The sequence below is a fragment of the Rhinopithecus roxellana genome, chromosome 7 (genome assembly GCF_007565055.1).
Source record: "Rhinopithecus roxellana isolate Shanxi Qingling chromosome 7, ASM756505v1, whole genome shotgun sequence".
NCBI lineage: Eukaryota > Metazoa > Chordata > Mammalia > Primates > Cercopithecidae > Rhinopithecus > Rhinopithecus roxellana.
The window spans coordinates 97,216,612-97,234,276 of NC_044555.1; the positions used below are offsets into that span (position 1 = coordinate 97,216,612).

The window sequence follows — 17,665 nt, forward strand, 5'->3', positions numbered from 1 at the left end:
AAAATCTGTCATAAGGATACAATAATGCCATTTATGAATGTATGTGTGAGACAGAATGTTATGTTTATCACTGAGTTCCCACTGTTTCATTCATAGCACTTATTTCTTCATACTTTCTATACACATTTACTTGCCATTAAATTAGGAGATGCTTCATGGTGGGAACCAGATCTTACCACTTTTATACATGTAGCACATTGCCTGGAATACAATAGGCATTCAGTAATATGGGTGTGTTTGTGTGTAAAATTTCATAGACCCAATAGACCTACACTCAACATCTCCTCCCAGCCACCAAAACAAATCATGGTGAGAACCTTTGAACTTCACTAACAATGTTAGCCAACTCCACGTACTAAAGAAGAATAAAAATATGATCAATATAAGCTACTCTAATAATAGCAATGCACAGAGATACCCTAGAAATAACCTTAGTATTATTTGTTAGAGTGTTTAAGTATATAAACTAAGGTAGCCAAGAATGAATTCACGTTATTTAACTCTAGTTAATCAATACCTTGTTATCATCACAAGCTGATTCCCCCAAATGGTGTATTATCCTAACTATTTCTTCTTGTTTCTGAGATGTATCCTGTGACCAACTAGTTACTTAGTGGCGGTTATACCAGAGTGCACCAGAATGAAAGTAAGAGGAGAAATAAATTCCAGTCAGTCCTTCTTACTACTTATTAACAGCTTTTATGAGGTGCTTTGGTGAGGTAGTAGGATAAAAATGAAAACCAAATTCAGTTTGGGGATTATAACAACACGTGGCACTTTGTCCTTTAAAAAACTCATTTACTTATATCTCATTCAACTGTGAGGTTTATTCATCCATATTACTCTCGACCTCCATTACAATAGAGAATGGGCTGAAAGAGTTATTTTCTGGGCCTAATTTTTAACATCTCCTCAAGAGTTACCTTTATTTTTCTTTTAAAATTTTTCTATAATCTTACCTCCCAGTCCAAATAATCACAGACATCTTCAAAGTTAGTGAGCAGAGACACTGAGCAGAAAAGCCGTGGCAGCTCATCCCTTGTCATTGGGGGAAAACGGCTATCTTTAAGGGCACTGTTAAAAACAAAGCAAATATTAAAGCAATCACTGGATATGAAAGTTGCCAATTTCAAATGCAAACAATTGTTTGAAAAAGGTAAGAGTTTCAAAAAGAATCAGTAAGATGTCAAAGGTACCAATAAGCTTCAAACGTATTCAAATTCCCCGAAGATTTTAGAAGTCACCTTTTTTTCATCTAATAGATTGTGTTTGTTAGCCACTTCAATTGTAAAGAGTGAATCATCAATTACATTTCCTGTACAGCCATTTCCTGATGTCTTTCCCTGCTACTTGTAGAATCTAAGAATGTTTTATTTTGCTTTTGAGAAGAATAAAAACTCGACTAGTGGAAACTTGCAGGAAGGTTTCTGGATCTAGTGCTGGTGGCAGTAAAAATAAATTATATATATATGTATGTGTGTATGTGTGTATGTATACACATATATGTGTGTGTGTGTGTATGCATATATATGCATACACATACACATATACACAATATTGTTTTAAAAAAAGATTATACTAGGAAGGCCAGTCACCATAGAACAGCACTCAAAGAATTCAAAGGAAGATCGAAATTTCATTTTCTTCAAGAAAAAAAAAAAACAAAGAAAATGGAAATAATAATGCAAATTATAGACTAAAAATACTTGTAAGAATTTCAGGCCCCCTATAAAGGATAATTTAACATATGACGCAAAAATTGTGAAACTACAGGAAATAGGGCTAATCTAGGAAATAAAAGTATGATTAGGAGACCATTAATCACGTCAATGAATTTCTGAGTACATCAACTCTGATTGGATTCTGTAATCAAGTGTAGTATATCATAGTGCCAAACTCTAGAAAAACCCCACTGTAAAATGTGGAAAAACCGTAATTTTTCCTGCAACGGAATAGAAAATACACACACACACACACACACACACACACACACACACACACACACACACAGAGTGTGTTCCTTGTACTTTTAAAAGAAACCACTTCCTGATCAAGAAAAACAAACATACTTCTGATTGCCTACTATATTAATGGCACTACTGGTATTCATAACATCCATCTTCAAATGTCCTAGATAGGAGCCAGGCTTAGAAATATTTTCATGGATTAGTCCTCAGAGGTTACAAACTCAGACTCTACAAACTGCTTGGGTCATAACATAGTTCCATAGCCTTGGAAAGAATTTAATTCCTTTTTCAGTGACTTTCTCACGCTGAATTTTCTTTTTTACATTTTCCCATCCCTTTGTTTGCATTCTGAAGCTCATCCACTGCATTTTCATATTGCACCACATTTTGGTGCTCATTTTATCCTGCTATACAAAGGAAAATGCTTATAGGAAGATATAGAGATGTTATAGACGTATAAAAGTATAAATGTTTTTCCCATTCAAGAAGCCAAGATTAAGCAAGAAAATCAGGAAATCTGTGATAATTCATACTCTGAGAACAGCATTTCACTATTTTATAATTTAATGACGTAAATTTCCTATGGTTTGGCTTCTTTTATTTTCCTACTGACAAATAAAAGTTTAAAAAAAATACTTCCAAGTTCTCATTCAAAGCCAAGATAAAGACGTGTGTGTGTAACAACCCGCACCCCCCAACCCCACACAGGAAAGAAGTTCTCAAACACAGACCAGAATAACTGTATGCATAAAAAACAAAAGGCCAATCACATTTTCAGTTTTACTGTTAAAAGAAGAAAAAGAGAGTAAAAGACACATTATTCATTAGAATAATATAAAATATAATTTTAAGGGGTTATGGATTTTTTTACTGTGGCAAAATATACATAACATAAAATTACTATTTTAGCCATTGTTAAGTATATAGTTCTGTAAAATTAAATATATTTGTGGTGTATCTATCACTATCTTCCATCTCCAGAATGTTTTCATCTTTCCAAACTGAAACTCTGTACCCATTAAATACTAACTCCCCATTCCTCCCACCCCTAGTCCTGGCATAAAATGTAATTTAAATACACTTTTATAATTTCAAATAGTTATAGTAATACAGTCACTAATGTTTTTAATTCATAACACTTTTATTGAGATATAATTCACATACCACAAAATTCACCCTTTTAAAGTATATAATTCAATGGCTTTTAGTATATTCACAGTTGTGCAACCATCACCATTATTCAATATTAGAACATTTTCATCATCCTTAAAAGAAAGCATGTACCCAATAGCAGTCAGTGAATATTGGCACCACTCCCAGCTCCTGGAAACCATTAATCTACTTTGTTTCTATGGATTTGCCTATTCTGGACATTCTGTATAAATGAAATCATACAATATATTATTGCCTTTAGCATCTGGCTTCTTTCACTTAGCATGTTTTGAGATTTCATCCATGTTGTAGCATGTATCAGTACTTCACTCTTTTCATTGCCTAATAATATTTCACTGTATGGATACACCAAATTTTGTTACCTATTCATGGGTTGATGGACATTTGGGCTGTTCCCACTTTTTGCCTATTATAAATAATGCTGCTAGGGAATTGACATATAAGTTTTAATGTGGATGTATGTTTTCATTTCTCTTGGGTAGATAGGAGTGGAACTGCTGGATCATAAAGGTAATTCTACCTTTAACTTTTTGAGGAACCAACGAACTATTTCTCACAATGGCTGCACGATTCTACTTTCCCAGCAGCAATGTATGAGTTCCAGTTTCTCCACATCCACACCAATATTTGTTGTTGTCTGACCTTTTGAATATAATGCTAGACCTTCTTTAATGAAGCACATTTTGTACCTAGCTCTAGCTGTTTCATTTTAAAAATACACATGCTGAAGTCGCTATACAGTTAATGTCTCAATACTTTGAGGCACGTTATCATTTTGTTTAGTTCATTTCCTAGCAGACCAATAAAAGATAAATTTTAGCTCAGTGCAATTCAAACTATTTCAAATCAATGAAATTTTCAAATACCTAAAACATAAGTGAGGATCAGGCTACAATGCTTTTCTCATGACATGGAGCCTTGTTGTTCCCTCATTCTAGGCTTAAAAAAAAAAAAGAAGAATGTTTAGAACAAGGAGTTAGTGGGAAAATGCTAGAACAATGAATGGGATAAAATGACAATGGTGCCTCACCATGTCAAGATTCAAATATACTGATTTCAAAGCTCTGAAATAGTAAAGGTTTGTTAGTCATGATGAGAATAGTCTGATTTTACAGAGACATTTAAACAAGACTTTTGATTCTTGCATTTTTTAGCCAGCTCTAAGTAATTTTTCATTAAATTCATGAACACAGAAAAATTCCAAAGGTAGGAAGTCTTCAATGTCTCCACATGTAAATTTCTAGGGAAATCAACTAGCAATGAAAGCCTAGCAAGGATTTAAGAGTTTACAAAAAGATGAAAATACAGCTGGAGACTCACCTCAGAGCTGCCAGGCTGGTGTGGATAGCTGATAAACAACAAGATTCAGCTTTCCTCAGCCAAGCTTTCCTTAACCAAGCTCTTTTTAGAATATGCAATGTTGAAATTGTGCTTTTAGAGAGAATACTGTAATCTGGAGTTGGGCAGTGACTTACTCAAGGTGACTCAGCTAAGTTAATGACAAGGGTAGGGATACAACCAAGATTTTCTGACTCAAGTCCAAAATTCTTTCTAGTATCTACATTTTAGTTGTCACCTTTGCATGGATTTGTTTTCAAATTTTAAAATTAAATGCTTGCCTTACTTGGCAATTCTGATCTCATACCTGTGGTACCTCTATCTAAGATGATAAATAATCATTCAGTAGCATTCATTAGTAGCCAAAGGATAAACAGAGCTAGACTTCCTGTCTACTGGAAATTTGCAGGAGTAAAACATTTTAAAATATTAATACTGTCCATAGAAAGCATTTTATGCCGAAGTAGTATCTGCCAATTTAAATTCTAGGCAGTCTAAGGAACTGACAAGGGGGTCCTGTAAGTAAATTCATATGAATTTCTCTTTGTTAGAATAGGAAGTCATTTTCTAATGTTTAAATATTGCTAGAAAAACAAAACAAAACACTTACATATAAAACCAGTCAGCTGCTCCATCACCCATTGGATGGATAAGCTTTAAACAATCACAGTTTAGTTCACATACCAAATTCAAATATATTCAATTCAAATTGGCACCTTCTCAAGAATACACCTCACCTAATTGAGGAGCATTAACATTTGTCCAAGTTAAATAATGTTATGTAGTACTTTCATAAAAATGAACATTTGAAGAAAAGATATTAAGAGTTTAGCTATGAAAGAACTGAAGAGTTTGTGACAGTGCCTGGAAACTATGCTAAAAAGAAAAAAAAGTCGCTGAAAATAGGCAAAACCTTAGATATTACAAGGCTCATTGTAAACAATACAGCATGCAACAGAAATAATTTAAGGGACTCTGTCTAGTCATTCGTTCACTAGTTCATTCACTTTCTAAAACATTGTTGAACTTAATCGATTAACCGCTGGAAAGTTATCAAACTGAGAGGGGCTTCGTATTACATATTACTATTTTTCAGGACAGTGAAGTAATTAAAAATCCCTGTTTGGACAGGCAAAGAGAAGCAATTCAACTATGTATTAGTCTAAAACTAAAAGCAGTTTCTTCATGAGGGGTTTCAACCACCAGGAAATTCCATATTCTGTCATTCCCTGCTAGAGCTTCTGGAATAGAATGCATATGTGGCATGTTTGAACCTCAGAAACTCAGAATACTAGAATCCTAAACCCACATCTGAAAAATTAACTACCTCTCTTTCTCACCAAGTAGCAATTTTAGCTTTCTAAAATTCAAGAAGCAATGGACACAAAACAAAATGTAAAAATGTGTCTATTCATCAAACCTAAGGTAGAGAGGAAGAACAAAAGACACAATTATGCTTAAGGAAGGAGGAAAGGTACCTTATTTTGGTGAGGGCTGTTACTCAAAAGAAAAGTTTCAACTGTAAGCTATATGTACAGTGTTACTTAAATGGGAGATGGTTTTCCTTTTACAGTAATAAATAAAACCTTCTTGCTGCGCAATGAACATTAACATTTATTAATTTTAATATATATGCTTAATATGATATGATGGGGAACAGAGGAAAGAACCAAGGGATGGAACGAAAGGAAGAGAAGATAGGGGAGAAAGAAAAAGGAAAAAGGAATATGTAAAAAGAAAAATGAAGAGAAAAGCAAGAAGCTGAAAATAGAAGTAGGAGGCAAAGAAAGTACAAAGAAGGGGGACACTTAGAAAGGGCTCAAATAGAGACACATGCAAAGAAACAAGGAGAAAGCAAGAAAGGGAGAATGGAAAAGTAAGTGAGAGGAGAGGGAGATAAAGGACAATAGGTTCAGTAGGTTTTGATATATATTATCGGGCTCCTATCTTATGACATTCACTTAGGCTTTAGAATGTTATCACTTACTGCCCTCTGATTTAAAGTTCCTGAAATGCTCTGATCTTGAATTCTTAAAAGCCTCTACTCTCTAGAAGATAGCCATAGCTGCCCACCAGGAAGGGAAAACTCCCTGTGAGCTGCCACCTGTGAGGACCAGCAAGTATCATCAGAATCTGCCTCCTAGGCCACGAATTCCTCCCCTCTAAATTAAGAGAATTGGGTCTGAATTTGATTTAGTAGAGTAGAGCTAAAACTGGAAAATAAAAGATACATAAAGAAACAGATGGCTAAATGTTTGTATATACAGAAAGTATTTCTTATTTCCCTCTACAAAATGTCTACATAATGCTTTCTCTGCAGAGTTTCTAGATTTACTCTACCTTTTTTTTAGAAACGAACTACTAGAAACTATTTTTGTTTAAATTATGTTTTTCTGATGAAAATCTGCCAAAGTAAAATGAATATTTTAATTTTCTCTTTATGACTCTGGTTCACCTTTAAAACTCAATATAACTGGGTCATTTGTTACTGAACACCATAACAACAGTGCTCTCAAGGCCTCGGCAAGAAAAAATGTGTGGGTTTGGAAAAGATTACGATATGACCACTAACAATTATAAGCTTGAAAATGTGAAGATATGAGATTGTCTCTACCTTCAAGAGACTGTGTAACACACACACTGGCAAAATTTCCAGGGATCTCATCCATGTGTTCTCTTAAGTTAGGATATACTACAAAACTGAATTGAACCTCTTGAACTGAATTGGAATTTAGAAACCTGGTCTACAATCCCAAATTAGTATTATTTCCCCAGACCCATCAAAAGTGTGTCTCCAAGGTATAACAACAGTTCTCTGTGACTTATGCCAATACATATAGCTCCGAAAATGCAAAATTGAAGTAATCATTAATTAATGAGCGCAATTTCACAGTTCTCTAGAACATAACCTATTAGAATGGCCAACAGCTTGGGTTCTGGAGTCAGATATATTTACATTTGGATCCTGGCTCCACTACACACTAGTTGTGTGACATTTGGGCACGTCTCTTAATCTATGCCAGCCTTCATTTCCTTATTTATGAAATGGAGATCATAATAGTATCCACCTAATGGAGCGACTGTAACAAATAAAATAATAATAACTGCATAAGTGCCTTTACTAACCTACTCAATAAGTAGTGGCTGTCAAAGAACTCTGATTGGTCATCCATCTATTTGGTAAGTTCATGTCCACAGGGCTGCCCCATATTATGGCTCTGGTGAAAGGAAGGGAGCCACAGGACTAAGCTGTGCTATGGGAAGAACTAAACAAGTTATCTTCTCTAGGAATTAAATGTGGCCATCTCGGGGGATAATAGCTACCTTTCCAGGTCCTGGTGTTTTCATTTCATTTTCTTTCATTTTCAAAATAAGTATTAAACACCCGATTATGCAAAGAGCCATGGAGAATATAAGAATAGTAGATTACTAAATAATATGTGGATATGTATAAAATACTTGTTAAAATCATGCTATAGGAATGCTGGGAGGAATAATCAGCAGGTTAGCGCTCTTTTTGAAAAGATTTGTTTTACAATTTGCTACTGGTTTACTGGTTACCAACTGACTCAGAGTTACAGGGAGTTTTACAGAAATATATATATATCATTTTTTTTCACAAACAAATCTACATCAAGTAAGGTACATCTTCACCAAGAGTTTCCATTATCCTGCAGGCAGGGATTCATATGCTGCTTTGAAACATTTTCTTAGTTTTCTTCAACTACAGTTTTTAAATCTTTTGGGCAGGAATTGGTCTTTTACTTCTGTAGAAGAAATGTTTATCAAGAAATAAAGTTCCCTAAATCATGTTTGATGGATTTAGATATATTACTCTCTATCCTACTATTCATACCATAACAAAATCCTTAGGTAAAAAACAAAACAAAAAACAAGAAAAATAATTTCTAAGCAGCAGATATAGAATGAGAGATGAGAGATTCCATAGGCAACAACCACTTTCCTCATTTAACATAGCGGTCTCCAAGCTGTTTTTTTTTTTTTTTTAATTTGTTTTTTATTTTATTTTTTAAATTAAAAACAAATCCATTGAATCCCTTCAGAACTGCAGGACATGTCCTTACTACCACATGGGGATTGACTGACAATGTCGTCTGTCATCACCAGGATCCAAACAGTTTTGACTGAGTATTCCTATCACTAAAAAAAGTTTGAGCACACATCCTCAATATGTATATTTATAAAGTATATACTTGTCCTACTATCACAGGCTAATATATCAAAGCATGATACTTAGAGTAGGCTTTGTTATTGAAGACAGTGGGTATAAATCAAATAATGTTCTTGATCTTTTCTTTCTTGTTTTGGGGCTGACATCTTGTCAGATCTGATTAGATTATTTTTGTTTTCACTTCATGACTTGGCTAAATTAAGAGGAAACTCATAGAAGTGTCAGCTAGTTCACCATTTTCTTGCCCTTGCATTATTACTATTATCATCAACCCATTTTCTCCCTTGCAGGAATCTTAAGCTACTTGTCCATTCTGCATGGGTTAGTTTATCTAGCTTTAGCTGACCAACACACAATAGTCACACAGCTTAAGAAGATTCCTGCAAAAAAGCCACAGGATGAAGATTATACAGGTTGGAATATCCCTTATTCAAAATGCTGAGGTCTAGAAGTGTTTCAAACTTGGGATTTTTTGGGGATGTGAGAATATCTGCATTTTATCAGTTGAACATCCCAAATCCAAAATTCTGAGATCTGAAGTATTTCCTTTAAGCGTTACATTGGTACTCAAAAGTTTTGGACTTTGGAGTAATTCAGATTTCTGGATTTGGGATGCTCAACCTGTACTAAGAACCAGAAATCTATTTAACTAGGTACATGTAAACTGAAATATGTTACAATATGCCTAAAGTGAGCAAAAGAATGTACATGCCACTACGAAATCTCACCAAATCAAGAAATCTCACACTTTTCTCAGGATCCTTCATTTAGAGTATATGACAGTGACTCTCCAACATGGACCAAAGGAGAGCATCAGGGTCAATCCATATGTTAAATATTAGTGGAGTTTAAATACTTTCTTATATTTTATCTAAAATGATCATATATATAATTTCTAATATTTTTGTCTCACCCCACAATGGATCTTTCAGGTGCATCCCTCTTTGGATGGCCTAAAGCTCCTAATCAAGCTCTAGAAGACTGGTCCTAAGATATTTAGACATGGTACTATGAGCAAAAGCAGCTTAAAATCTCAAAGAGCCAATATCTGCTAAGTACCTATTGTGAGTAAGGTACTATACATGTATTATCTTGTTTAGTCCTCAAAACAACTCATTTTGTAGAGGAGGAAGCTGAGGTTCAGTGATGATCAGTGAGATTTAGTAACTTGCCAATGGTTGTAAAAACAGGCAAGAGAGCTGGCCGGGCATGGTGGCTCACACCTGTAATCCCAGCACTTTGGAAGGACAAGGCAGGTGAATCATGAGATCAGGAGTTCAAGACCAGCCTGACCAACATGGTGAAACCCCGTCTCTACTAAAAATACAAAAAAAAAAAAAAAAAAAAAATTAGCTGGCATGGTGGTGGACGCCTGTAATGCCAGCTACTCAGGAGGCTGAGGTAGGAGAATCACTTGAACTCAGGAGGTGGAGGTTGCAGTGAGCTGAGATTGCGCCACTGCACTCCAGCCTGGGCAACAGAGACTCCATCTCAAAAAAAAAAAAAAAAAAAAAACAGGTAAGAGAGCTGACATATGAAGTCAGGACCGCCTGCCTCTAAATCCCATTCTCTTTTCATAGTACCACTTTCAGAATGTCAGCAAATCAACATAAATGTATATACATTTAATCAGTTTTAAGGAATTTTTCCCCAATTAATGCTTCCATTCACAGGATTTAACTGAAAGTATTAAGTATAAATGTAAGCAGGTTCTGAAAATGCCTAAGAAAAATAGTACCTTTTTAATGAGAGTGTTAGCTTGTTTTTGTTCTATTCTTTCTCCATTTTGATCTTGGTGACTCAGAGCTGCTACCACTGAAAAACATCTGTTTTATCTAAACTTAATAAGCCTTATTAGTGGGATGCTAAGCCTTCCCTTATTCTGAAGCCTTTCCACAATTTTGAAACTGTATCTGCTGGAAGTCATAATAGGTTACCAAAGTACTAGTTTTGGACATACCTAGGTTGGTGGGCCTGTTTCTGATTTTTTAATTTTGCTTTTCCAACCTGTGTGAATAAGCTCTCTCATACTCAGTATTAAGAGTCATGCAATTCTTTTCCTTCCCTCTTTCCATGGCAATCAAATCTATTAATTGAACTCTATAAACTGCAAAACATGTGTTGTCACTCTAACTTATGTGTCATGTTAGGCTGGTTCAGTTGTCCTTTCTAAAACTATTGCCAGTCCTAGATGATACAAGTCTGCTGAGAGGTAGGACACTGGTTCCTATCATGCGGCCTGTTTATAATTGTCTGCATATGTCACTGCTCGGGGATTAAAGGTAACTAAAGAAAAGAATGAAGTTAAACTTAAAGATGAGGTACAAAGCAAAATTATCAAGTCTGTCATACTGAGAAAGAGAAAGAGAGAGGATCCCAGCCTCCACTAACTAATTGTGAAGTTTTTAATCTTTATTTTCCTTTCTCTTCTTCCTTTTGTATGCTTTTGTATGCTTCCACCTTTTTTTGTATGCTTTCCTCTTTTCTACTCTAGTGAGGTAAGGAAGAAAGAATAGTAAAAGATCACAAGAAGGACATGAAAGAACAGAATGGGGGTGGAGGAAGAGAAGAGGACCACAAAGACAAAGGCATACAGCAGCTGCCTTCACTGCTACCTAGTGCTGGTGAGGCCAAGTCTGACAAGCCAGTATGCAAGGCGGCCTCATATTCTCATACTCTGCCATTGGGTCAAGATGACCCATTCCCTTCTGTACAGGTTTTAGTGTTCTATTCCAACCTTCGGGGAGTGGATGGGTGATAGTGACAGAGAAAAGAACATGATCCACTGCCTGTTTCTTTCAAACTTGACAAGCACAAGGGGAATCAGGAAGAAAAGTAGAGTACCTCATCCCCACAGCCTAGCTGCCTAACCAATCAATCAATGTTTATTGAATCATTCCTTGATCTGTGTACTTTTAAATGGCATATTTATCTATGGTAAGTATAACTGCATGTCTGTTTTTATGGCCTCTTTAATTGGCCTCACATTCATTTAAATGGAATTATTTTAATTTTTATCACTATATGGTATCTTTGGAGGAAAGAATACTTTAAACTACTCGTATCATCTTTGTTTCATATGATTCTTAATAGTTTCCAAAGCATCTTCACATCTTTTATCCTAGCTGAACCTCAAAACAGTCCCATGAAATAGACAAAGCTAATACTATATTATATTAGAAATCATAATAGTTGTCCTCTAAGAACAAGGCCCCCTAAAGTCATGGGGTCAACCAAATGTCAGCTAGAAGTGCTTAGAGATCATCTAGTCTACATCTTTCATTTGATTTTGGGGGTAACTAAGAGCAAAAAGCTGCATGCCCGAAGTCACAAAACTACTTAGAAAGCAGCGACATCTCCTGACTTCCCCAATTCACTGATCTTTCCATCATTCTTTCACATAATCCAATAACACTCCAGAGCAGATGTTCAAGATGGAAAGAGGAAAATGATGCCTAGGGCACCAGGGAATAGCTAAAACAGTAAAACAGTGAGCTGCCCAACATAACTCAGCACTGACAGGCACCTGGCACGTGTCAGCATGCTGAAGCCAAGCAGAACTTAGAAATTAAGCAGATAAGGGTGGGGGAGCAGCGGAGCACCAACACTATGTGTGTGTGTGGAGAATGCAGTCTTAACTATTGCCTTCCTCTGCGTTTCTTATCCACTCCACTCCCTCTTCATATTGCTTATACACTCCTAGTAGGGGCTGGTCTCACCTTGCAGTTCATCCACTCTGTCCCATCATTTCTACTTAGCTGCTGAGCTACATAAAGGATTCTCCAAGGGAAAAGTTATACATTTTTAAAATAGAGTATTTGGTTCTCTTTTATCAAACTCTAAATAGAGAATCTGTCCCTATTGTAAAAGCAACTGTATGTTCTGGTTGTGCATGTATAAATACAAAATTGGTCAGGGCAAGATAATCTCAGCATTCATTTTCAAGTAAATAGCATAATGACATGGGGTAGATTCAGTTCAGGTCAAATATGTGATTCTTGATGTACTGCTAAAGTCTCATACTTCAAGCAAAACTTCTTTCTAATCTCTTAACTTGGAACAGGTTTTACTTTACTCCTTTCAACAAACATGTTTAAATTGAGCCTGATAAAACAGAAAAGGACATTTTAACTCTTCATCTCTTGTCTGGTTCTATCTTAAGAACCTAGTTTTCAAAGAAAAATTTTAGTTACATAGTTTTCCATTCTATTACCCTTAAAAATTATTTAATTCTTCCATTGAAAAGGTCCTTCTTTACTTTTGTTTCCATGAGACAAGCACATGGGGTAATATGTTGGAAAAGCTTCAAAATATGCTGCTGAAATAATGGCAATTGCTGATTCTGTACTATGCTACATATTAGGAAAACCACAATAGATACAGAAAGGAAATAGTTTCATTTGAAGATGAAAAAGGGAATGGGAGTTGCCAAGATGGCCGAACAGGAATAGCTCCAGTCTGCAGCTCCCAGCGTGACCGATGCAGAAGATGGGTGATTATTGCATTTCGAACTGAGGTATCTGGTTCATCTCATTGGGACTGGTAGGACAGTGGGTGCAGCCCACGGAGGGCGAGTTGAAGCAGGGTGGGGCATTGCCTCACACGGGAAGTGCAAGGGGTTGGGGCATTTCCCTTTCCTAGCCAAGGGAAGCCATGACAGACTACCTGGAAAAACGGGACACTCCTTGCCCAAATACTATGCTTTTCCCAAGGTCTTAGCAACCAGCAGACAAGATGATTCTGTCCCGTGCCTGGCTCAGCGGGTCCCACGCCCACGAAGCCTTGCTCACTGCTAGCACAGCAGTCTGAGTTGCATCTGCGAGGCAGCAGCCGGGCTCGGGGAGGGGCGTCCAACATTGCTGAGGCTTGAGTAGGTAAACAAAGCAGCTAGGAAGCTCGAACTGGGTGGAGCCCACCTCAGCTCAACAAGGCAAGGCCTACTGCCTCTAGACTCCAACTCTGTGGGCAGGGCATAGCTGAACAAAAGGCAGCAGACAACATCTGCAGACTTAAATATCCCTGTCTGACAGCTCTGAAGAGGGCAGTGATTCTCCCAGCACAGCGTTTGACATCTGAGAACGGAGAGACTGCCTCCTCAAGTGGGTCCCTAACCCCCATGTAGCCTAACTAGGAGACACCTCCCAGTAGGGTCTGACAGACACCTCATATACGTGGCTGCCCCTCTGGGAAAAAGCTTCCAGAGGAAGGATCAGGCAGCAATATCTGCTGTTCTGCAATATTTGCTATTCTGCAGACTCCACTGGTGATACCAAGGCAAACAGGGTCTGGAGTGGAACACCAGCAAACTCCAACAGACCTGCATCTGAGGGACCTGACTGTGAGAATGAAAACTAACAAACAGAAAGGAATAGCATCAACATCAACAAAAAGGTCATCTACACCAAAACCCCATCTACAGGTCACCAACATCAAAGACCAAAGATAGATAAAACCACAAAGATGGGGAGAAACCAGAGCAGAAAAGCTGAAAATTCTAAAAATCAGAGCACCTCTTCTCCTCCAAAGGATCGCAGCTCCTCACCAGCAACGGAACAAAGCTGGATGGAGAATGACTTTGACGAGTTCACAGAAGTAGGCTTCACAAGGTCGGTAATAACAAAGTTCTCCTAGTTAAAGGAGGATGTTCAAACTCATCGCAAGGAAGCTAAAAACCTTGAAAAAAGATTAGACAAATGGCTAACTAGAATAAACAGTGTAGAGAAGACCTTAAGTGACCTGATGGAGCTGAAAGCCATGGCACGAGAACTTCATGATGCATGCACAAGCTTCAAGAGACGATTCAATCAAGTGGAAGAAAGGGTATCGTGACTGAAGATGAAATTAATGAAGTAAAGCGAGAAGACAAGGTTAGACATAAAAGAGTAAAAAGAAATGAACAAAGCCTCCAAGAAATATGGGACTATGTGAAAAGACCAAATCTACGTTTGATTGGTATACCTGAAAGTGACGGGGAGAATGGAACCAAGTTGGAAAACACGCTTTGGGATATTATGCAGGAGAACTTCCCCAACCTAGCAAGGCAGGCCAACATTCAAATTCAGGAAATACAGAGAACACAACAAAGATACTCCTTGAGAAGAGCAACTCCAAGACACATAATTGTCAGATTCACCAAGGCTGAAATGAAGGAAAAACTGTTAAGGGCAACCAGAGAGAAAGGTCAAGTTACCCACAAAGGGAACAGCGGATTTCTCAGCTGAAACCCTACAAGCCAGAAGAGTGTAGGGGCCAATATTCAACATTCTTAAAGAAAAGAATTTTCAACCCAGAATTTCATATCCAGCCAAACTAGGCTTCATATGTGAAGGAGAAATAAAATCCTTTACAGACAAGCAAAGGCTGAGAGATTTTGTCACCACCAGGCCTGCCTTACAAAAGCTCCTGAAGGAAGCACTAGACATGGAAAGGAACAACCAGTACCAGTCACTGCAAAAACATGCCAAATTGTAAAGACCATCAATGCTAGAAAGAAACTGCATCAACTAATGAGCAAAACAACCAGCTAATATCATAATGATAGGATCAAATTCACATATAACAATATTAACCTTAAATGTAAATGGGCTATATGCTCCAATTAAAAGACAGACTGGCAAATTGGATAAAGAGTCAAGACCCATCAGTGTGCTGTATTTAGGAGACCCATCTTACATGCAAAGATGCATACAGGCTCAAAATAAACGGATGGAGGAAGATCTCCCAAGCAAATGGAAAGCGAAAAAAAGCAAGGGTTTCAATCCTAGTCTCTGAAAACAGATTTTAAACCAAGAAAGATCAAAAGAGACAAAGAAGGCCATTACATAATGGTAAAAGGATCAATGCAACAAGAAGAGCTAACCCTAAATACATAGGCACCCAATACAGGAGCACCCAGATTCATAAAGCAAGTCCTTAGAGACCTACAAAGAAACTGAGACTCCCACACAATAATAATGGGAGACTTTAACGCCCCACTGTGAATATTAGACAGATCAACGAGACAGAAAGTTAACAAGGATATCCAGGACCCGAACTCGGCTCTGCAACAAGCAGACCTAATAGACATCTACAGAACTTTCCACCCCAAATCAACAGAATATACTTTCTTCTCAGCACCACATCGCACTTATTCTGAAACTGACAACATACTTGGAAGTAAAGCACTCCTCAGCAAATGTAAAAGAACAGAAATCACAACAAACTGTCTCTCAGACCACAGTGCAATCAAACTAGAACTCAGGATTAAGAAACTCACTCAAACCCGCATAACTACATGGAAACTGAACAACTTGCTCCTGAATGACTACTGGGTAAATAATGAAATGAAGGCAGAAATAAAGATATTCTTTGAAACCAATGAGAACAAAGACACAACGTACCAGAATCTCTGGGACACATTTAAAGCAGTGTGTAGAGGGAAATTTATAGCACTAAATGGCCACAAGAGAAAGCAGCAAACGTCTAAAATCATCACCCTAACATCACAATTAAAAGAACTAGAGAAGCAAGAGCAAACACATTCAAAACCTAGCAGAAGGCAAGAAATAACTAAAACCAGAGCAGAACTGAAAGAGATAGAGACACACACACAAAAAAACCTTCAAAAAATCAGTGAATCCAGGAGCTAGTTTTTTTGAAAAGATCAACAAAACTGATAGACCACTAGCAAGACTAATAGGAAGAGAGAGAAGAATCAAATAGACACAATAAAAAATGATGAAGGGAATATCACCATCGATCCCACAGAAATGCAAACTACCATCAGAGAATACTATAAACACTTACATGCAAATTAACTAGAAAATCTAGAAGAAATGGATAAATTCCCGGACACATACACCCTCCCAAGACTAAACCAGGAAGAAGTGGAATCTCTGAATAGAACAATAACAGGCTGTGAAATTGAGGCAATAATTAATAGCCTACCAACCAAAAACGTCCAGGACGAGATGGATTCACAGCCAAATTCTACCAGAGGTACAAAGAGGTGCTGGTACATTCCTTCTGAAACTATTCCAATGAACAGAACAAGAGGGAATCCTCCCTAACTCATTTTATGAGGTCAGCATCATCTTGATACCAAAGCCTGGCAGAGATGCAACAAAAAAGAGAATTTTAGACCAATATCCCTGATAAACATCGATGCAAAAATCCTCAATAAAATACTGGCAAACTGAATCCAGCAGCAAATCAACAAGCTTATCCACCATGATCCAAGTGGGCTTCATCCCTGGGATGCAAGGCTGGTTCAACATACGCAAATCAATAAATGTAATCCATCACATAAACAGAACCAATGACAAAAAACACATGGTTATCTCAATAGATGCAGAAAAGGCCTTCGACAAAATTCAACAGCCCTTCATGCTAAAAACTCTCAATAAACTAGGTTTTGATGGAACTTATCTCAAAATAATAAGAGTTATTTATTACAAACCCACAGCCAATATCATACTGAATGAACAAAAACTGGAAGCATTCCTTTGAAAACCAGCAGAAGACAAGGATGCCCTCTCTCACTACTCCAATTCAACATAGTGTTGGAAGTTCTGGCCAGGGCAATCAGGCAGGAGAAAGAAATAAAGGTATTCAATTAGGAAAAGAGGAAGTCAAATTGTCCCTGTTTGCAGATGACATGATTGTATATCTAGAAAACCCCATCGTCTCAGCCCAGAATCTCCTTAAGCTGACACGCAACTTCAGCAAAGTCTCAGGATACAAAATCAATGTGCAAAAATCACAAGCATTCTTATACACCAATAACAGACAGACAGCCAAATCATGAGTGAACTCCCATTCACAATTGCTACAAAGAGAATAAAATACCTAGGAATCCAACTTACACGGGATGTGAAGGACCTCTTTAAGGAGAACTACAAACCACTGCTCAATGAAATAAAAGAGGACAGAAACAAATGAGAGAATATTCTATGCTCATGGATAGCAAGAATCAATATCGTGAAAATGGCCCCACTGCCTAAGGTAATTTATAGAT

General features: G+C 37.1%; 1 protein-coding gene across 3 annotated transcripts in view; it reads right to left on the reverse strand.

Moving 5' to 3' along the window:
• Positions 1–17,665, reverse strand: part of AMMECR1 (AMMECR nuclear protein 1) — a 132,470-nt gene that overhangs the window by 22,671 nt on the left and 92,134 nt on the right. For all 3 annotated transcript variants that reach the window (XR_004058287.1, XM_010388397.2, XM_010388406.2), the window contains one exon: positions 960–1,074. Coding sequence is in view for 2 of the 3 variants with exons in the window: in XM_010388397.2 (XP_010386699.1) it covers positions 960–1,074 (115 nt within the window). In the remaining variant the exon portion in view is untranslated. The remainder of the gene's footprint in view (positions 1–959; positions 1,075–17,665) is intronic.